General features: G+C 38.9%; 1 protein-coding gene across 1 annotated transcript in view; it reads right to left on the bottom strand.

The window, feature by feature from the left end:
• cntnap2b (contactin associated protein 2b) overlaps window positions 1-23243 on the bottom strand; it is a 76742-nt gene extending 53499 nt beyond the window's left edge. The window contains exon 1 of the mRNA XM_036556607.1: window positions 22994-23243. Coding sequence (XP_036412500.1) covers window positions 22994-23087 — 94 coding nt within the window. The 5' untranslated portion in view covers window positions 23088-23243. The remainder of the gene's footprint in view (window positions 1-22993) is intronic.
• Window positions 23244-23591: the final 348 nt, after the last annotated feature.

The following is a 23591-nucleotide window of genomic DNA, read 5'->3' as shown; positions in this document are numbered from 1 at the left end:
ACACCAAACAGCCTGTGCTGTTAGGGGAGAGGCTTTGGCTGATTCAGGTGGATGAATCTGTCATGTCATGGACAATGGACTGACTGACCGGATGACCTCAGTATACGCAACTGCAGGGCTGCGTCTCAGACAAGGGGGTGTGCAGTGTTCAGGCACCCAAGGGGACTGTATTAGCCCCATTCCTATACCTATACACCTATACACCTCTGACCTCAGGTACAACACAGAGTCATGTCATCTGCAAAAATTCTCTGATGACATTGTGGGGCGTATTAGGAATGGACAGGAGGAGGAATACAGGAGGCTGGTGATGGACTTTGCTGACTGATGTAAACTGAACCAGCTGCAGCTAAACATCAGTTAGACTAAGGAGATGGTGCTGGACTTTAAGATGTCCAAACCTGCCTTGTCACCAGTCACCACTGATGGAGTAGATGTGGAGGTGGAGGGAAGTACAAGTACCTGGGTGTGCACTTGGGCAAAAAACTGGATTGAAACTGTGTACAAGAAAGGCCAAAGCTGCTTGTACTTACTGAGGAGGCTGAGGTCTTTTGGTGTGTGCATGAAGCTCCTATAGACATTCTACCAGTCTCTTGTAGTGAGTGCTTTATTCTATGCTGTTGTGTGTTGGGGCAACAGTATTAACAAAAGTGCTGTGAACAAACTGAACAAACTTCAGGAAAAAAAAAAAATTAGGAAGACTGGCTCTGCTGTACGAGTCAAGTTAGACTCTCTAGAGGTTGTGGCAGAATAAAGGACTCGCAACAAGCTGTTGGCCATCTTGGACAACACCTCACACTCCCTGCATGCTACACTGGAAAAACAGACAAGCACATTCAGTGCAGACTGTTTCAGCTGAGCTATGTTAAAGAGCGCCATGTGAGATCTTTCTTACCCACTGCTGTGAGGCTCTACAACGAGTCTCCTTACTGCAGAGACTGCTGTCTGAACTGTGCTGAATCACATCACTATATTACCTCTCTCTCTTTTCTTAATACTCTGTGTGCAATACATCATAATCTGCTACTGTAATGACACTTTCACTTCACTCTTTAGGCTGTAAATACTGCTGCTGAGTCATTCTACGAAATAGGTGCCATTTCCACTCTACAATTTTTAAGATTTTCCTCTAGAGCAAACTTTTTTTTTAACCCATAACATGAAGGATATGCTACCTCAGGCATAAAATCCGTAATATGTTCTTAAATTCTTTCTTTTTTTTCAGACCTGGGGAGCCATTCTTGTACCACCCCATCATGCACAATAAAAATGCAATATTTCCCTACTAATAAAATGTCCTTTTTTGGAAATTATCATTAGAAAGTATGTAATTGAATCATTTTTGTTCATTTTTAGATTCTTGATCTGAAATTTGACATGTCAATGGCCTCATTGTTTGTACAAAAATTTCTTTAAAATTTCAAATGAAAGTTTATACATTTATTTGGTTAGTCTACAAATCAAGAATGTTATTCAACATTATTTTATGGAGCATTTCACTCCCTTTCCATCATTTTTTAACAAAATGACCCTGTGATTGGGTGGTAACTGATGTGACGGGGTGGTTTACTGTAACGGGGTGGTTTGAACAAGCTGTCTCTCTATATGTTCGGTTTTAGCCTTTAGCATCTAACATTAGAAACTTTTGTTAATTCTAGATATAAATGTAGGCATGACTTAATAATATAAGATCCAAAACATATATCAACATTAGGCCTTATTAATACAACAGCATGCTAGAAGTGCAAATATATATGCTTGTATAAAAGTAAACAAATACTGACCATTCAAACTGTGAACAAAAACTTCAGTAAAAAAAAAAGAGCATTTCATTCTCATTAAGGCTTTTTTAATCATCAATATTGAAAAATGAACAACGGTTCAAGTAATGCATATATGCATATACATATAGATAGTGAGTAAGTGAGTGAGTGAGTTATTGAGTGAGTGAGTAAGTGATTGAGTGAGTGAGTGAGTGAGTGAAAGAAATAGTGAACGCGTGAGTGAGTAAGTGACAGAGATAATGAGTGAGTGAAAGCGACAGTGAGTGAGTGAGTTATTGAATGAGTGAGTGAAAGAGACAGAACACACCGACATCAGAAACACTGATCTTGTAACACACATGCCTGAGTTTTATTACTCAAAGCAGACATTTTAACATATACATCAATTTTCACTTTGAAACGGAAAACAGAACCACCCCATCACATGTGACGGGTGGTAAGTGATGGGGTGGTAAGTTTCAATCTAAAATTGCCACAGTTCTCCATGTGGTCAAGCTCTTGATCATTACATACACTAATTTAATTTGAAATATTATTTTCTTTGCATTAATAGTGTACAAATAGTTTTCCCTACCTATTTTATGTGACAGGGTGGTTGTGGTGGTTTGTTGTCAAACTTGCGATCGCTGAATCGCTCTTATCAGGTATCAGATTATAGAAGGGCATTTACATTCAGTCAGGAGTGACTACATTAACTGTGGTGGCATTAACATGCTGGTGGTAACGTAAGAAGGAATTTTGGAAAACATTCAAACACCACTAGCATTTGCTAAATTACAGACCTGTGGTTTGGGGCTATGACAGGTGGCAAATCATGACTTTTCAACTTTACACTGGTAACAATCTGAATGGTCCTTTACTTCTATGGCCTGGAGAACACAACATCCATTATTTCTATAAACAGCCTGAAAGACTGACCACAGCACACATTTCCACTGTCCGTCAGTACGTTTCAGATGAGCTTGAGCCCAGAGAAGTCGACAGTGTTTCTGGATGTTGCTAACATATGGCTTCAACTGTGCACAGTGCAGACTTAACTTGCCGTTTGTGGCTGCAGTGACAGACGGTGTTGACAGACAATAGTTTGTCTAAGTATTCCAGAGCCCATGTGGTGATATCCATCACAGAAGCATGTCGGTTTTTGATGCAGGGATCAAAGCTAACTAGCTAGCTTGCTAGCTGGTATTCTAGGGTACGGTTTTGGTAGGAGCCTCTGACAAAACATCTGCTCTAAATCTGAAGCTTTTTCACCAACATATTCCTTTAACCATGCATATACATTCAGCTCATAGCTATGGCAGCTTTGATGCCACACTTTGTTAAAGGCTTGCATTTGTAGTAGATGGTTCTTTAAGCAAAGATCTTGGTCCTTTGAGGAGCAGATCATGCCCAACTTGCATCTAACTCCATACCCACACGTGTATATGATACTCAAATCCAATCTAAAGAAACTATTCCCTCTCTGGCTCCCATGCTACGTGCTCTGCATATTCACCAAGCTAATGTAGCTTAAAATAACATTCATTTTACATGTAGGGTAATGGACCTGATAGTACAGGACAAGGCATAACCACAGCTCACTCTGGAGCCATGCTGTGTGGATAAATCTTGCATACAGCAGACGAGTTGGGAAGACCCTGAAACTTTAGCAATGAAAATGCTCCAGGGACAAAAGAGAGGAGGAATAATTCAGGAGCTGGTAAAAGAAGTCAAACTGAACTCACAGTGAACTCTTGATCAGAACTAATGCTTTGAAATAATATACTAGAGAACATGTTTTATTTATTATGACAGTAATGAGGTTAATTGGAAATATTTCACATACTGTCACATTCTGTAGGTCATGTAAAGTGCAAAATGTAACTCATAAAGTGTTTATATTGTCAGATCTGGTAAAGTCTGGGAAAGGGCCCATTTCCGACATTTTTCTTGTATTTCTTGTTCCCCTGAGGTACAAGTACAGGGTGGCAAATCAGAGCAGAGGTCTGCCTTGAAGACTGATATATGTAAATGATCTCTGTTCTGACTGGCTACCCTGTACTCTTTATAAAATTGTACGTCTGCCCCTGCCTTTAAGACCAATATATGTAAATTACCTCTGTTGGAATTGGCAACCCTGTACTGTGACTTAATTAAAAAGCACGGACTGCTTTTTGAACAGTACAGGGCAGCCAGTTAGACCAGAGCTGCTTTGTATATATCAATCTTAAAGGCAAAAAAGAAACACTGAAAAAAGCTGTAATAAAATAGGGAACAGCTAATAAATAAAACAGGTTTACCAAGAGTAACAAAGACAAACATATCCCCTTCCAACTTTTGAATGCTATAAAAGGCAAATTTATTAAAGTTTTACCAGTAGCCTCTTTTATAAAGCAAGTGTGCTAACAGAATCCTCTTATTAAGGTAACTGTGATAAAAATAACCACAGTAACTGATTAAACTGGGTTGGATGGATGGTAATAATGAAATGCAGTGTGATTGCACAGTTTAAGCTATAATGTTGCTATGTGGTTGCTGTGGTATCCCAGGTGGTTGCTAAGGTGTTGCTAGGTGGCTGCTGTGGTATCCCAGATGGTTGCTAGGGTGTCACTAGGTGGTTACTACAGTATCCCAGACGGTTGGTATGTGGATGCTGGTGGTTGCCTGGTGACTTTTATCATTGTGATATAAACTAGCTGCACAAACTTTTACACCTCATTCATTCCTATGGGGAAAAAAATTGTATTTATCGATAACTGTACAAAACCATACGTCCAGTCAAATAACTGTATAGAAGAACACCATTCCCAATCAGACTGAACATTCTTTGGAACTGTGTTGATACCTTGAAAACTGCAGGACGAGTAAATAGACAGAAATTTGGCAGAAAAACAATAAATAAGAAGAAGAAGAAGAGGAATAACAACAGCCTTGCAATGTGCAATCACTAAAAACAATAACAACACTTTTCCTTCTGGGAATTTTAAGATGCTGATGCTGATGTCTGCATCCCCCTCCCCTCTCCAAGCATGTTCAGTGCAGCTCAACAGTCGCATTTTAAAAACAACCTCATCTATGTTAGGTACAATAAATGTGGTATTCATGCAGGATAACACATCACCCGACATGTTTAAAAATTTAGTCATGTTCACTTGTGGGGATACTAATATGTTGTATAGTTTGCATGAAATAAATCAATAAATAAATGAAAAATTTACCCCACTGATTTACCATCAGAGGGGACTGTCACCACAGTGACTTGGTTAAGCACAGACCTAGCTAAACTTGTTTTGAAGGAGAGGTCAGCTGATTCTGAATCTTAAATAGCTTTGTTTTCTTAATCCTGACCAGGCTGCCACTGCCAGCCAAAGTCATCTCATTGTCTCACCCATGGAGAATCTGCAGAGGACAGATTGTTTCCGTAACTGTCATGCACCCTAAAAGGGAGGCTTTTGGTTTAAGGAGAGAAAATTAGACCCAAATCACTTGGAGCTATTTGAGCAATGCTAGTGGGAGACAAAGAGAGAGGATGGAACAACATGGCTTAATGAACGCTGACATTTCTATTTAGTGTTTGCCCCTCAGGCATTTCACAGCTAAGATGAAAAAAAAAAAATACAAAAACTGGAGTGTTTTTACCCTTGAGATCACAATTTAGCATTCAATGGCAAAGCCTCGGCAGCTGCAGGGATTCTGAAGGGTGAACATATGGGAATAGTGTTGAAAGCAATTGCAAGAGTGTTGACTGTGTATGCTGAAGGTTTTTTTCCGTCTTAATTTTTTTTCCTTTTACCACCTCGTACAGATCTGACAGGATTTAGATTGCCAAAGACAAAAGGCATGTTGTTTATGAAGTTTATGTTATGTTTATGTTGTTTATGAAGGTTATGTTTATGTTGTTTCCTTTATGTTGTCTGATAACAGTGTTGATTATGTTTATTCACCTGGCGAAGGTTTGCATGCTATAGCTGTGTGAGGGTTCTTTAAAATGCTACATTCACACCACAAATGTTGAAAAAGTGGATTCAAAGTAATATATTGTAAAAAATAAATTTGCACAAATTGCCCCATATCCTATGGAGTCAGTAGCTAAGAGATGTTTAGTGTCTGAAGTTTGCTTCTTTAGTTTTACATTGGAGCTACGAGGCTAATAGTAATGGAAGCTAATAGCCATCAGGTTAGCATCATGCAAACTGCATGTCTAAAGCTGTGGTCACACTGGACTGTCGCCTTCCAATTTTTTTTGCTGAGCTGGAGCAAAAATCAGACAAGTATGGCTAGTCCTGATGAGATGTGGTTTTGGAGAGAACATATAGTTTGTAGTGATGCACAAATCCAGGTTTTCTGGAATTCGACTCTGACTCTCGACTCCTGCTGCTGGAATCAATGACTGGTCTGTTTTCACACATGCACAGACTGAGAAATCCGAAAGAAATCAGAATAAGAGCATACCTGCACTGAGACATCTGATTACTGAGCCAAAACCCGGCTCTTTTTATCGGATCTGAGTTTTCTAATTACCGGGATTACCCAAGTGTGTGTAAATGCGTTGAACAAATTACGGAAAAAAATCTGATTTTTTGCAGTTACTTTACATGTAAACGCACTCATTTTTTATTGCGACCCTAATCACGAAGAAAATAAAGAGTTGTGGTGCAGGTTTTTTTTGTGAGCAGATTTTGTGTTTACAGTACTGGCACTGTTTAGAGCTGGTAATTAAGCTCATGCTACTCAAACTCAGGCTGTATTCCATGTCCCTTGAGCCAATTACAAAGAAAAATCAGAGACAAGAGTCAATTCTGAGCATTTTGACTCTCAGAGTCATTGGTCAAGAGTTGTCCTTGACTCCCAGACATGTTGAAGTCGAAGAGTCAATTCTTTTGGAATCGACTCCACATCACTAAAAGTTTGGTAAACAGCTAATGTTAGCTAGTTAACTAGTTTTGCTACAAGCAAAAAGCAGCATTACGTTGCCTGTGGAGTAGTCCTCCACTGAGTTTTTTTCAGACGAAGATACCACATCCCACTCTTTTGTTTTCTATTGACTTACACTTCAGTGTTTTGCAAATTCACAGTATGCTCTCCTAGAATCTAGCAAAGCTAAATTAACCAGTACCAGAAGAAAATGACTTTTTCACATTCCCATAAAATGACCATAAAATGACGCTAGAGTAATTTTACTCTCTTTTGATGTGACAGCAACTTCAAATCATCATACACTTTCCTTAAGCCATATTGAGTTGTTAAGTAATCTCAAATTAGACAGCCTTGTTAGTGTGGTTTCTAAAACTGTTTACTCTCATCAGAATAATGTAAAATGACAAAACTATGGGCAAAATTTGAAAGGCTGCTAACTGAATACATTTGCGCTAAGGGGGAAATTATGTAAATGTAATTTTTCACTGAACTACTCCAAAGCAATTAGGCTTCAGGGTACAAACAGAAGACTTCAGGTTGGTGATATCTGGGAAAATAGATGATCTGAGGGCAGAGATTTTAAAGAGCACTTTGTGCAGAAATGCTACCACTTCTATTGATGAATGAGTGTTTACAGGCTATGGAAATTAACTGCTCGCTGGTCTCTAGTTTTCATTTATGCTTGGTCAGCCTAGCTGTTTGCTAGCCTCTGTCAGCTTTCATCCATGGTTGGTCATCCTAGCAAGTTTGGGAGATATGTTCTTTTAAAGTTATATCATACACCAGTGGTTCTGGGACGAATTCTGGTGTTCGTGGTCTGTTCAAGGTCAGAAATCATTTTTTCCTCCTGAGGTACAGCAAGGAAGAGTACATTTCTCCTGTGAAAAATGAACCAAATTATATTTTGTTAAAAATTACAGTGATCTTTTATTAAGATTCATAGCTATCCATTTCACTGATTGAACATTAGGTCTGCTGGAACTGTAAGGCAGGAAGATTCAGTACTACCGTACTGAGACTCATTCATCATTTTTCAATTAGCGTTTTTGCCAAATGACCACCCACGAAAATATCATATTAATTAATATATTATTAACTGTCCTGAATTGTTTAGTTGATCAATGTGAACCACAATAATTCAGTAAAGTGTGCCATTAATTATAAATTACATTGGTTTTGTATGTTGTATGTTGGAAAGATCACACTGTTGGGATAGATTAATGTAATTTTTTGTCTTGCAGTCAAGCTAATGTTGGCAAGGTGCCATTTTTGTTGCTGTAATTTTATCCACCTTGTTCCGATTAGCTGCAATATTTCCAAATTGACATAGCATTTTAATCTGTTAACTTAAGATCATGTAGTGACTCTAAGCAAACTGTGCTTTAGTTTTGCAGTAGTTTGAATGAAATTTTTACCAGTGTTGAAATAATAATTTTTGGGTGTAGAAATAAAAATAAACAAAATGGTAACTTTATGGAAGATGGCAAAAATATTCTTTACTGTTAATGTAAGTTAATGTAAAGAGATTTTATTCCAAGCAATTTTGGAGCATCTCTGTTATTCCTTTCATCATGAAAGTATCACACAATGTAAAGGGCAGCGTCTGTGCCCAAAAGTAGCAGAAAAATAAGTATTGAGAAAAAAATGGAGATATTGTTTTTGCTTGTATTTATTCATTGTTATTTTTATTTTTTTTGCACAGTGACAATGGATCAATGAAATGCCTGGCTTTGGTTTTGGTCCCAACATTGTCTGGACTAACATGCTGTCATTCTTAGAACTGACCATTTCTTTTCTCAAACTTCACTGCAGTTTCTGACTAAACATGTCTTTCTATTGAAGAAAGAGCTCCACTTTTGAATATTTTATCCACGACCCTATAAGAAGCAGTAAGATCTTATGAATGAGCTTCAAAGATAGTTGCCTCTGGTGGAGTAGTTCAGACTGAAGCTAAAGCAGTTTTGAGAGCTGGTGCAACCTCTCTTTGTCTGTAGATCCGTGTCAGGCTCACTGCTCCTGGGACCTGACCGTGTCCTAAACTGATGTAGGCCACTCTCTCACACATCGCCACTGTGCTTAATCTGCCATATGACAAGGACTCAGATGATGAAACCAAGCATTTAAGGCCGCGGAAGAAAGCGACTGATGCAATTCTGAGATTACCCTTCAATAACACTCTTAAAGGTTCACTCCAGCCAAAATGAAAGATGTAACCATGGCTTTATCTGTTGTGAACATGCTTATCTTCTACAGTGGTACCTCAGTAGTCTCCAGAGCAACATTTTCCAGTTTGAAGATTAGGAAAATGCCCTTCGGATGATGTATCTTGAAGATAGGAGGACCTGTTGAAAAACTATAAGGGCTTTGGGGGGGAAATTGAGGGTGGACTATTTGACATGTACATTGTTTTCCTGATAGCTGGCTAATACAGAAGGAAGCCCGATAGCTAACATTACTGCTAGGAAGCCAAATATCACATCTATGTTTATTAGCCTCTAGCTAATAAGTCATGCTAACAGTCAGGATTTTTTTTAGCACAGATGGGGTTTCCAATAGTTGTATGGTGTTTTTTGTGTAATGCATGCTGGGTATTGTAGTGAGAGAACACTGATAGATGAGAAACAAAAAAGACACAACACCGGTCGTCACTTTTCTGTTTGCTAAAATTAGCTAGTTAGGTAATGAGTAAGTTAGCACTGTGTGTGATTCATATTAATGATAGCCAAACAGAATAATATTGGTTTTGTTAAGTAGGTTCAAGCCTTATTAACTGGCCAACTAAATTGTCTGTCTACTTAGCTAACGCTAACGTTGGCTGTCATAAGTTTAGCTACTTACTGTCAAATAAGGAGAGGACAGACAAATAGCATTTTATTATTAAGTCAACAAGAATTTACGAACAATGCAAAATCTATGTTGATTACAACAGTGGACTAACGTTACAACCGTCTAACCATCTAAGTTACCAAAGTGGTTTTGCCCCCTGGCTGTGTGGTTCTTCAGTAGCATTGGTCCAAAGAACCCTTTTTAAACCCATTTTTAAGAATGTTAAAAAGACATTTTTTTTGATGTCTCCATGTTGTGATCAGCAGGGAGAAGTCTGAATCTTGAGCTACGCTGTATGTGCATGTCAACTGACAAAGATCTGAGATCGAGGGTCAGATTATATTGGAGAACAAAGTCAATAATGTCAGAACCATTTGGGTGCTGTGCCAATATTGAGTCAACTCCTTATAATGAAGTAAAGACAAGGTCATAGAATCTTTCCAAGAAACAGTTAATAGGCTACTTCACTTCATGTGCTAACATGGCTAACTGAATCAATGCTAGGAGGCCCTGGCTAGTATAATCTAATTTTCATGCTGCTAACTCTTTCCTACTAGCTTTCATTCACCATCCTGAGTTTCTTTATCATTTACGGGTGAAGTTCTGTTTTAAAAGGAGCAAAGGTTGTGAGCCAAACAAAGGTGGATGCGCTACATCATGCTAACCCAACTGGCAAAGTGGACGACCAGAGCCTTGGCTCCCAGCCACTTCATCCTCATCCTTTCCAGGAATCCAATTCTGGCACTGTGAAAAAAACATTCTCCAGACATTTTATCACTAATCAATATGAAATTTCATTTTCTGGCAGCCTTACATTATCCAGCAGATAGCAAAGTACTGAGAATCCTATTCTTCTTCTTATTACAGCGCTAGCTGACTTCAAGATCTACTGCTTCTCTGGAGAAGCTCTGAGGCACGATGGGCTGCCATGAAATCAATGTTCAACTCTTGAGACTTTCTGTGCCTGAATAAAAGCTCATCTCTCAGCAGAACCTCTCTTCAGCAATCTAAGTGAAAAACGCATCGACCATAAAGACATGCAGGCGAAGTTTAAGAGTGATACTGACAGTTTCACGCCTAACGTTGAAACACTCCAACCACTAGCACTTGAAGAGGCTGCACTTAAAGAGGAATTTCACACTAAAAGTGTTGCATTTATTCAGCACTGCTCCTACTTTCAATGCACAAACCGACGTCCCACAGGCATCTGAAAAGTCATATCATTTCCAGTTAGTGGCAACCTTGTTACACCTTCAACCTAAAATGTACAACAGTTTGTTACGGTGGTAAGTATAAAGGCTTACTTTCACACAAAAAGCATTTAAAGTGATTTACTCCAAATGTGACCCATGTGTCAAACACAAGGCCCGTGGGCCAGCTCAGGCCTGTAGCACAATCCTATCTGGCCCGCAAAATTATTTTCATTTTCGGTGCATTTTAGCCCATTTCACAATGTCCTGCAGTACAATCACCTGCATTCACTGCAACATGAGGTGTGCTCCAACCCCCCTTCCCCAGCAGCAATCTATGGGATAGTGGTTACACCTTATTCCTACTACACTAGTCAATACACAAGCTGTGTTTCAGCAGCAGTCCAACCAATATAAACACTTAGCTAGCCAAAAACAAAAACATTTAGTTTGGTAAAAGTGATTGCTGGGGATTTCAAGACAGGTGGGAGCTTGAATACCTTTTTACTTCCAGTATCTGTCTCATTTGCAGAGATGGTGTGGCCATAAATAAAGAATAGCACATTAAGTACCATTACGAAACAAACAAACTGGAGAGTTGGACAGACAGCAGAGGCAACAGAAATGTGGCAGAGATGAAGAAGGGCGTACTCTGGCCCAGGGGTTCTCAACCTTTTCCACCCCAAGGCCCACCTGTGTACAACTACAAAACATAACAGCCCACAGGAAAACTAAAATCATCTTTTTTAAGTCCAAGTCCATGCAGTTTAATTCTTAGGTTTTTAATTATTAAGTTAATAATTTTTTGCTTATGTTCTTATGACTTGCAGTAATGTTACTTGCCCAAATTACTGCTTCCCTCTGAGTACAGGCCCGCGGACCACTAGAGGGTGCTTGACGGTCCACTGGTGGTCCGCGGCCCACAGGTTGAGAAACACTGCTCTAGCCCATGGATTTCTTTTTTTTTATATGGCCCGTTTAGTGGTTGAGTTTGACACCCCTGGCACAGGAGCTACAAAGCTAATGAAGCTAACAAGTAACAGAAGGAATTAGTATCATACAAACTGCATGCTTAAATCATCACATGCTTGCCAATAAAAAAGCAGGACAGGAAAGATATTGATGAACTTGTATACTGAAAAAGCCATAAAGACCCGAACAGAAGACAAGACATTCTGGAGAAACACCATTTACGTTCACAGCATTTGGCAGACACTCTTATGCAGTGCAGGTTTAATAATGTTACACAATTTAGTAAAGAAAATGGTTCTATATAGAACCATGAACACTCAAGGATCCCTTTGCATGATTAAAGGGTTCTTTGCATTGTGAAAGCGTTCTTCAGATTGATGGAGAATGTGCTGTAGATGGTTCTATATAGAACATTTTTGAAAAGGGTTCTATATAGCATCAAAAAGCATTCTTCTATTGTAACAATCCTGACATCATAACAATAGAAGAACCCTTTTTGGTTCTATATAGATTCAATCAATTCAGGTGCTTAGTAAATTTAGCTAGTACCAGTCGGGGCTGTTTGGGTCATGTCTCAAATTTAGCCAGTAGCAGTCGGGCCTATTTGGGTCGGGCCTCAAATTTAGCCAGCAACAGTTGGGCTTGTTTGGGTCGGGTCTCAAATATAGCCAGCGCCAGTCGGGCCTATTTGGGTCGGGCCTCAAATTTAGCCAGCAACAGTCAGGCCAGTTTGGGTCGGGTCTCAAATGTACCCAGCACCAGTTGGGCTTGTTTGGGTCGGGTCTCAAATATAGTCAGCGCCAGTCAGGCCTGTTTGGGTCGGGTCTCAAATTTAGCCAGTACTAGTCAGGCTTGTTTGGGTCGGGTCTCAAATTAAGCCAGTACCCACTGGGCTTGTTTGGGTCGGATCTCAAATTTAGCCGGTACCAGTCAGGCTTGTTTGGGTCGGGTCTCAAATTTAGCCCATACCAGTTGGGCCTGTTTGGGTCTGGTCTCAAATTTAGCCAGTACCAGTCGGGCCTGTTGGGTTGGGTCTCGTCAATGGTACTGGATGGGTTCAGGCTTTTTTCATGCTCATGTAGACCTCTAACAATACCAAGCAGATCTTGGCCGATCGGCCATATTTGGGGTAAGAGATAAACTGAGTATGTTAACTTTGTTTAACCCTCTGGGATCCAAGAATTCGTCTGTGCATCAAACTTGATATTTCTATATATGATTCTTTATCTTTGCCATTATACAGCATAGAAATACGATTCAAACATTTCCTGAATCTGTAGCGTCTGCCTTTTCTATTCCATCTTGCAAGATCAAACGTGACCTACATCCATAGTTATGAGGCTATGAAGAGGGGTTGAGATATAGGTCATCTGCCTCTCTCTGCATTTGTGTGTCTGTCTACACTTTGTGTGAAACTGACCAATGGACACTCAGAAGCCCTTCGTCCCTCATTCAGTGAACATCAGGGACACGTGAAATAAAGTGCAAAAAGTTTTTCAGCTGTTGAAGTTGCTGCAATAGTTTTGGAAAGTAGCAGCAATGATTACGGAGCATTTTGTTATGAAACATTTGTATATCATGTTCTATGCAGATGCCTTTAAAGGCAAATTTAAGAAGATATGCAAACATCGAGAAATGCCCTTAAACCCCAGAGGGTTAATTTGTATTGTCTCTTCTCTTCTAATCCTCTTTGTCCACCCAGCAGCCCCAGTCCTTGATTCATGCTTGAGGCAGCAGCTGGTCTGAGTCAACATAGACGATTACATTTGGAGTCTAAGCTGTCGATTACAGGCCTAGAATGAAGAGCCCCATCTTGTATTAATGAGCTGACAGAGCTTGTGAATGGACCCCTCTCTGAGACCCCTTTGTCCTCCCCCTTCGCTCTCCGCACCGTGTCTGCCTGTACCGTGTTTGGAGATGAACTGAGATCTGAATGGAGACACACACATTAAAGGCTGGACAAGAGACAGAAAGAGAGGGGGTCTATCTTAGAGAGAGAGAAAGAGCATGAGGGCTTGGTCCACCCCCCACCACACCACGTATCTCTCTTTCTCTCTCTCTCCCCTACTGAGAGCTGGTAATCAGGCAGGAGAAGTAACTGAAGGCTTAGTGTCTACTGTCTTAGTCAGCTTTCAGAGAGCAGCAATAAGACACTGTGCTGTAGAGGATGTTTACTTATTCATTTATCTGTTTGCTGGTTCATTCAGGATTTGCCTGTGAACAGATTCTATAATTCACGTACTGTACAGACATACATGCATACATATGTATATACTGCACATCAAACTGCAGTCACAGAGATGTGTATTAGTACACGCATACATATGTGAGTGTGTGTGTGTGTGTGTGTGTGTGTGTGTGTGTGTGTGTATATACAATCAGGACTATCCAAGCTAATCTCCCATGAGTTAGGCTTTTTAAACTGAAGGGCTAAAATGACAAACCACTAACATTAATAAAAACTGACAGAGGAATAAATCAATCACATTTTGATTTGCAATGACAGCGGAAGCTCTATGCTAGGACACTTTACTGAAAGAGTCCGCTGCTACAGTCATGGTAACATATATGTCAAAATGTCTTATTTAAGTGTTCATGTTTAATCTAGAACAGCCAAAAATGTTTCTTGTGAAGTGCATAATGCTAACATACTTGCCACAGGGACACTAGCAGAAATCAGCATGATCATTTAAATATATGTATATAAATATATATCTCACACACATTGTTATATATAAAGAAGAGTTTCATTCCAAAAAGCTATATATACATTTGTAACAATTTTGGATATGAGTTTTTGAAAAGAAAAATGTGGTAATGCACACATCATTTCTAATTCTCAAAAGTGGCCTATAGTGCATATTGGAATACTTCATATACATATATATAGACATTATATACATAAACACATATACACACGTACATATAACTTTACAGTAAAAAAATGGAAAAAACTTTCTATGAAAGTTAATGTCCCAAGATTTTATTCTATGTCAATTTGCACCTTTTCTGTTGGTCTGTTTGTTATGAATAAGTGTCAGTCAGTGTTTTCAAATTATGTAAAAAAATAAAAGAACAATAAAAATGGAGGTGCAAGGTTTTGTTCAGACAGCAACAAGATATGTATAAGTTTGTGTGTATTTCTGCACACATGTCTATATTTGTACATGAATCTATTAATTTTTATTTTTACACATTGGGAGCCTCTCTACAGCTCTCTTTATGATTGAATGATTGAGCGCAGTCTAGTGTGCAGTGTTCACTTTTCTAAATGTCACTCTGTGTTTCACAGTGAGCTCCTAGCACTGCATAATGAAATAATGAAACAATAACCTCCTCCTCTGGCTCTGTGAGAGGAGCTATGTCTGAGACAGTAGATGAAAATATATTGCTTATGTTGGTTTTTTTAAGGCTTATTGCTCGGAGTGATTTGAGGCCTTTGTTCAGCCGTGTCCATCTCTGAGGGGACAAAGAGAGATGCTTGATGATGGGGGAGGGTCAGATGGCAGAGGTTTGGCACATGGTGTTTGACGAATGGTGGCGGCAGGTGCTCAACGAGCGTCCTCATTAGCATCACAAAACACACGAGTCCTAATCTCCATGTGGAGTCACAGCTAACGGGAAGCATTGCTTTTAGTATAGTACCGCATTCTGCACAGTAGTCAGTGCTTCATTCTGCTGTATTGTTTTGTTCTGTATTGTACTGTATTGTTTGTGTTCAAGTACAGCTATAAGTAAACAAAACATACAATAACAAAATATACAGTTGTGTGCAAAAGTTTGGGCGCCCCCTGTTCAAGTGATGGTTTGTTGATTTTCTAAGTGAGAATAGGTTAACACGCCCCCCACAGAGAACACGCTTCTGCACATTTTCATACACAATTACTGTTTATGTGCTGATTTAGCATGTTGAAAAAAATAAAGCATAACATATCTTGTGCAAAAGTTATGGCACCCTTTTTAATTTGATGTTTTATTTTTTACAGTATATTAAGCTCAGCAAATCAACTAAAAACTGCACACTAAAATGTGCAGAAAAATAGTTTCTCTTTGTTCTCTGTAGAGTATGTGTTAACTCATTTTTATATTTATACATTTCAATTGTCTTCTACTGTAATTTTATGTTTTAAATTGTCCTACTATGTTATTTTCTGTTTTTCATGTGGTTTGTTTTCTCTCAGTTTCTTATTTTTTCTTTTTTTTACCCATGGTTTGTATGACTTGTTTCATTAATTGTTATTGCACTATTTTGTAATGTATAATATGTTTACTGGACCTCAGGAAGAATAGTGACTATTGTGATAACAGCTAATGTGGATCCTAAAAATAAACAAATAAACAAATAAACAAATGAATGTGGAAATGATGTTCATACTTGAATTAAGTAAACACATTTTCACCTTAGGTCCACTTCATTCCACCACAAGCTGAAATTCACAATGCCAGTTTTGAGTGACCACATAATCTATCCATTCATTCTGGCCTTTCACTGGTGAGTTTGACTCTGGCCTCTGTTTGAGGCTATTTCCCCAGGTGCCTGTAATGTAGGCCTTCAAGCTATTTATTGTCTATTTATTCCCCAAACCCAAAGCTTCTTTTCAGCCCAGTTGATAGTATTCTTTCAGGCTCTGTATTGGCTTTCAAAACAGCCAAATCAATCGCATTAATGAGATCATTATTCGCCAGCCTTAATTGCTATTGGGGAGGAGGAAAAAAGACCGCAGATAAGAAATTGCTTCATCGTAGAAATTTCATTTGGTTTCAGTGAATACTTAATCAGAAAGTGTGTAACAGCTGTGACACTGTGAATCCATTTCACAGCCATGGTGTGTCCTACAAAGACAAGCTGTGGCAGCGAATACGTGTGTGTGTATGTAAATGATACAGCGCTTCGCTGGTTAAGGTTTTAGACTGGTTAAGGTTTTAGGACAAGAGCATGGGAAACAGACACTACTGAACATTTTTAAAACAGTTTGTGCACCGCTGGTCAAAAGATGCTTTGCTGATTTTCTAAGTGAAAATAAGTGAACACATCCTCTACAGAGAACACACTTTTTAATGCACAGTTACTGTTTATTTGCTGAATTTAACATATTGGAAAAAATAAAACATGAGGCTTGTGCAAATTCAGCAGAGAAATAGAAATTGTGCACTATAATTTGCAGAAAAAATGTCAAATATATTTAAAAACTTAAGTTTGTTCCCTGCAGAGGTTTTAACAAACTATTTTCTATTTTCCTATTTTCACATAGAAAATCAACAAAACATGTTGAACAAACATATGATTGGGGCATTTGAAGTTTTGCAAATGACTACAATAATAAATAAAATCAGTACCAGTACTTTTTTTCTTTTTCTATTTCTCTATTTTCTTTTTCTGTTTGTGATTTTTTTATCTGTCTATATTTGTATTTTAATATATATATATATATACACACACACACACACACACACATATATATATATACAGTTGTATGTAGTTAATTGGCCAATAAATGTTTGCTATTAACATCTTTTTTTTGTTTTGCACTGGAGCTGCAATGCTAATGTAGCTAACAAGTAACAGAAATCTTTAAGGTGACACAGACTTCTATTATGTTAGTTTGTAGCTCCCGTGCAAAAATAAATAAGCAAAATTTGGACATCAAATATGTCTAGGGACGACTGCATACATTTGATTTTTGTGGTGTTATGTAAATAATACTCATGAATATTAGCTCCCAACCGCTCCAGTACACACTAACTCTGAAACGTCATCTGGTTTCAAACCACTCACTCCTCACAAATCAGAAGGACAGATCCGGTGGTTATGTAAGACTTTGAACTACTTTAGACTTTAAATAGGTATCACTGGAAGTGCAGGCCACTGCCGCAGCATGTAATCTATGAACAGAGCACTTCTCCATTAGATTCAGGACCTTTCAGAACTGTTTCAGTGCGATTAGAGTCGGAATGAGAATCAGCTTTGTTTTACCAAGTATATTACATGTACAAGGAACATAAACAAGCACATATGCATGACATAAACACTCTGGTGCTCTGTTAATGCACTTCATTAGAGCATGTGAGAACGCTGCCATCCAAACTCTGGTGCTGAGCAAATAAGCAGCCAAGACCCCCTGAGCAGGTCATTGTTGGTTCGCTTCAAAACTAACTCTGGTGCATTTCATTTAAAGTATGAATGCAATTCAGACAAAACAGACTAAAGACAGAATGAACCATCATCTCTCTGCGTAACTTCTTTAATACGTGGAAAATACAAGTTCATGATCCTGTTTTAACATGTGAATGTGTTTTATCATCTCTTTCATAAGCTCTGCTTCATAAGCAGTAATTTTAGAACTGGGTAGTTCTGGTTTTAAAACTAGCCTGAGACACGTTTGAAGTGATTATGCAATACTCAATATACACATTTAACTGCACCCATAAACTGTATTATGTATTAAGGCGCCAAGGTTTCTCTGTTTTGTAAAAGCAGTGAGCCACTTGAGGCTGTTACAGGGATGTGACCCTGCTCTGCATCACACTAAACCACAGTAACGCAGAGTTTCATGGCTTATTGCTCTAATATCACAAGACAAATAAAGTAATAGCTAAATAAAACCAATGAGCCCAGACAGGACAGAGCATGATTCAGTTTACATCGTTTAGTTAAATTTTAAATATTGCTGCTGTCGGAGCAAAACCTCATATCTCCAAAATAATAACTTTACAGGAGAAGGAAAATCATACTTTGCTTTTAATGTAAGTCAACGTAACCACACTTTTTTCGGCCATTTCTTTTGATCCATTCATCATAAAATTTACACATAATAGCCACGTTTACATGCAGCCTAATAGTCCGTTAATAATCTGACTAATAGCTAATTCGGAATAGAATACGTCCATGCATACACCTCAGTCGGAATAGACTAGTCCAATTGAGTCCATTCGGAATACAGTTTCTATCAGATTGAACGAGGCGGGTAATCCTGTAAATAATCTGTTAAACAGAAGAATAATGACCACGTAAATGCCTGTTTCTGATTACATTCCCAGCTGGAAAGTTTAAGCATGTGCATCGTGTCATAGCTAAAGTTTATAACGTTCAACATGGCGGAGCAGAAACTGGTCTGCAGAGGAGATGAAGTTTATGCTTGAACTTTAAATGACGGTGGTGGGACGGACGTCCAGTTTATGTGTCTCAGAACACGACGTCTTCCTCTTCTTTAATAAGGACATGTGAAGTACTTTTTCCTGAGTCTGATATCATTTTAAAGTAACTAAAAACACAAGTACTGCTCACTGCTGCTCGTCTCACTCTGACTGGACTCACGCTAGGCTTGTTGTCATGGTAACGTCTACACTAAGTGGTTCTCTACGCATGCGCATAATTTTGGATTGGATTACTTGTAGTGAGCATGTAAACGGATATTTTCCATCAGATTGTTGAGTAGCTTGAGTAACTTCACAGTATCATAGAAGAACTACTTTTGGTTCCCTAAAACACCTTTCAGTGGATGGTTCTCAAGTTTAAAGAACCTCTGCATAATGTAAAGGTTCTAGGAATAACCCTTAAATTTGTATAGAACCTTCACATTATGAGGAAGTTCTTATCACCTTTAAAAGGTTCTTCACACTCACAGATCTCTTTATCAGATGTCATTATTTAAGGAAATGGTTCCTTAACCTAAATGTTCCTTAAAAGAGGTGCTACAGGGGGTTCTCTTTAAAATATCATAAAAGAACCATTTTGGTTCCCTAAAACACCTTTCAATGGATTGTTCTTTGGAAGAGCATTTTTGTAAATGAGATGTGTGAATGTGAAGAACCTTTCTCAGGTTTATAGAACCTCTACATTATGTAAAGGTTCTAGGAACAACCCTTGAATTTGTATAGAACCTTCACACTATGAGAAAATTCTTATAACCTTTAAAAGGTTCTTGACACTCACAAATCTCTTTACCAGACGTCATTATTTAGGGAAAAGTTCCTTAATCTAAAGGTTCATTAAAATAGAAGTTTCTTTTCACAATATCATAAAAAAAAAAAACATTTTTGCTTCCCTAAAGCACCTTTCAATTGATTGTTCTTTGGAGAGTCACTTTTGTAAAATTTTTAAAGAACCTCTACATAATGTAGAGGTTCTAGGAACAACTCTTAAATTGGTATAGAACCTTTACGTTATGTGGAGATTCTTTGAACCTGTAAAAAGTTCTTCACACTTACAAATCTTTTTACCAAACATGGTTCTTTGGGGAAAAAGTTCATTAACTTAAAGTTTCCTAAATGGTTTCTAAAATGGTTCTTTCAGGAACCAAAAGTGGTTCTTCTATGGCCGTGCTCAAAGAATCCTTTTTCACTAACATATACCTTTATGCGCGAGAGCTGAGAATAAACGTAATCTAGAGTTATTTACAACAAACTGCAGAGTGATAGTGGCATTATGGACAAAGAGAAATCGGCATTCAGGTTGCAGCTGCCCATTCAAAATCAATAGGAAAATTATCAATGGCATTGATCTGCTTTATTCTGTTCTAAGTGGTCCCCTGAATTTTAAAGAGGGACTCCAGCTAGTTAGCCAACAGCTTCCCACCAAATTACAGTCATTGTCAGGTTTTCAGAGACAAGGCTTGAAGTGACTAGAGAACCATGAGCACCCGCTTCCCTTTCGTGTGCGTCTACACGTCCCTCATGACTATGATTTATTAATGCCTCCTCGAGCGTGGCTGGAGCCGGCATGTGGCTCCAGTGGCTGCACGTTACATCATTATTTATGACCCACTACTTTGGCCCATATATTGACCCATGTGCTCCTTTCTTTACAAGGTGTAGCCATCGAGGTACTAATGAAGGTGCCTCAGACCTGAAGACTTGGCTAGACGAACATGGCTTTCACTTACAACCAGAAGTGGACACTTTTAAAAATAGAGGTGCTAAAAAAAGGATTCTTTGGAGCGATGCCAAAAAAGAAAGACTTCTGGCTCCTTAAAGAACCTTGCAGGGGATGATTCTTAATGTTTCTCGGATTTGACAGACATTTCTCTTAACAATTCTATTTAAAGGTTTTATAGGTAGCCAAAAACACCAACACCAAAAATGGGAACCAACAACAACACAAAAAAGAGGAACCAACACCAAAAATAGGAACCAACACAAAAATGGGAACCACACCAAAAATGGGATCCAACACCAACATAAAAATGGAAACCAACACCAAAAATGGGAACCAACATCAACACAAAAATGTGAACCAACACCAAAAATGGGAACCAACAACAATACAAAAATGGGAACCAACACCAAAAATGGAAACCAACACCAAGAAGAAAATGGGAACCAACACCAAAAATTGGATCCAACACCAACATAAAAATGGGAACCAACACCAAAAATGGGAACCAACACCAACACAAAAATGGGAACCAACACCAAAAATGGGATCCAACACCAGCACAAAAATGGGAACCAACACCAAAAATGGGATCCAACACCAAAAATGGGATCCAACACCAACATAAAAATGGGAACCAACACCAAAAATGGGAACCAACACCAACACAAAAATGGGAACCAACACCAAAAATGGGATCCAACACCAACATAAAAGTGACATTTTTGGCACCTTTGTTTTTAAGAATGTGCTCTAATGCATTATTAAAAGAAGGCTTAATCAAACATGAACGTTCCCAAATGGTTCTAGACTTGGATGTATGGCCATTGGACAAACCTTCATGTGCATTCTTTACATTATCTGGAGCTTCTTTAAACTTTAAAAAGGTTGTTCACACTTGCATTTCATGAACAAAAACGGCTCAAGAACCACACATTGAAAGGTTTCTTAGGGAACCTGAAGTAGTTCTTCTATGGTATATTGCTCCAAAGAACTTTTTTGGCACCATCATTTTAAAACTTGCTGTAAAACATTCTTAAAATTAAGGTTCCTTGCCTTGTCAGTTTTAAGTGTACTCTAATACATTCTAAAAAATGACGGTTCCTAAACGGTTCTTGACTTTACATTTGAGATGTCACATACACATTAAGTGCAGTGCAGGTTCTCAAACTTTAAAAAGGTTCTTCACATCTGCACATCATTAACAAAAATGGTTCAGGCATCGAAAGATTCTTCAGGTTCTTTGAAGCAGTTGCACCAAAGAACCCTTTTTAGGGCCTTCATTTAAGGTTCCTAAATGGTTCTTGACTTTACATTTAAGATGTTACGTTTACATTAAGTGCAGTGCCGGTTCTTTAAACTTTAAAAAGGTTCTTTGCACCTGCATTTTATTAACAAAAATGGTTCAGGCTTTAAAAGGTTCTTTAGGTTCTTTGTTGCAATTGCACCAAAGAATGCTTTTTAGCACCTTCATTTAAGGTTCCTAAATGGCTCTTGAATTTACATTTAAGATGCTACATTTACATTGACTCCAGTGCAGGTTCTTAAACTTTAAAAAGGTTCTTTGCACCTGCATTTTATTAACAAAAAATGGTTCGTGCATTAAAAGATTCTTTATGTTCTTTGAAGGAATGGCACCAAAGAACCCTTATTAGCACCTTGGTTCTTGACTTTACATTTAAGACGTTACATTTACATCAAGTGCAGTGCAGTTTCTTTAAACTTTAAGAGGGTTCTTCGCCCTTGCATTTCATTAACAAAAATGGTTCAGGCTTTAAAAGGTTCTTTAGGTTCTTTGAAGCAACTGCACCAAAGAACCCTTTTTAGCGCCTTCTTTTAAGGCTCCTAAACGGTTCTTAACTTTACATTAAAGACGTTACATTTACATTAAGTGCAGTGCAGTTCTTAAAACTTTAAAAAAGGTTCTACGTTCTCTCATTATAAGGATTAACAAAGTTTTTTACAAGAACCTTGCATTAAAAGGTTCCTTAATGAGCCAAACATGCTTCTTCTACAGCACCTTTATTCCTAAGAGTGTCTAATGTCTGCACTACTGAAGCTTCAGGAACTTCAAGCTCCACATGGCTGTTATCAGCCTCATATCAGCACAAAGACACCAGAGCTTTGTTACACAACCAACCACAACATTCTCCTCAAACCTGAAGACCAAACATGCCACAAAGGAGATCCTCCCAAAACAATAAACTTCATTCAGCTATGCCAGCCATTCCATTCAGTCCAACAGAGTCAGCATACAGACTTTGATACTGTTGCAACGTGCAGTGCAACAGCAGTAAATATGGACATAATTCAAGTCACGAAACCTCCTCGGTTCACGTCTTTGAGGTGTATTATCCTCAGGATAGCATCCTGCAATGCCCCCCCACCCCCCTTACTGCACAAGCTATGGGGTCTAGCCTTGCTGTAATGCATTGTAACCCACTGGTACTCACGGGATGCTGCTCGAGCTGCTATGCTGGTCGTGTAGACGTTGAGCATCCAAAGCAGTAGCATCCAAATCACCTCCAGTCCTGGAAAGCGTCCCATCTTCACTTTTATTCCAATGTAAACAAAGGAAACCGCGCTTGTTTTGCCCCCCTGTTCACCGCGAGGGTGTGTGATCCCTCCCTCCCTCCTCGCGACTGTACGGAGCCCTGCTATGCTTTTTTTTGCTGTTAGCTGATTCAGGCTATCGCGCTTTGTTCTTCACCTCAGCCGGCTACGCTGAGCTCCAGCGCGAGACGAAGCGCATCGCTTTTCAAAGCATCTCTGGCGCGAGCGTCGTTTGTCCGCGCGCTCCGTTTGCATTGTCAGTCGCGCGATGGTCGCTGTCTAGGTGCTGAAGTTAATGAGCTGCTGATTTCTCTCCTCACCCCCCCTCCGCTGTACGGAGCATTGGTACAGCCCACCCAGCACACATGGGGGACACGAGGCAGAGAAAGACGAGGAGGAGGAGGAGAGGGAGGAAGAGGGGTGAGCAGACTCAGAGAGAGAGAGAGAGAGAGAAGAAAAGAAAAGAAAGACATAGAAAAGACAGAGAAAGAGAGAGGA

The sequence above is a fragment of the Colossoma macropomum genome, unplaced genomic scaffold, assembly GCF_904425465.1.
Source record: "Colossoma macropomum unplaced genomic scaffold, Colossoma_macropomum, whole genome shotgun sequence".
In the NCBI taxonomy this organism is placed as follows: Eukaryota; Metazoa; Chordata; class Actinopteri; order Characiformes; family Serrasalmidae; genus Colossoma; species Colossoma macropomum.
This window is presented reverse-complemented; position numbering and strand designations above follow the sequence as displayed.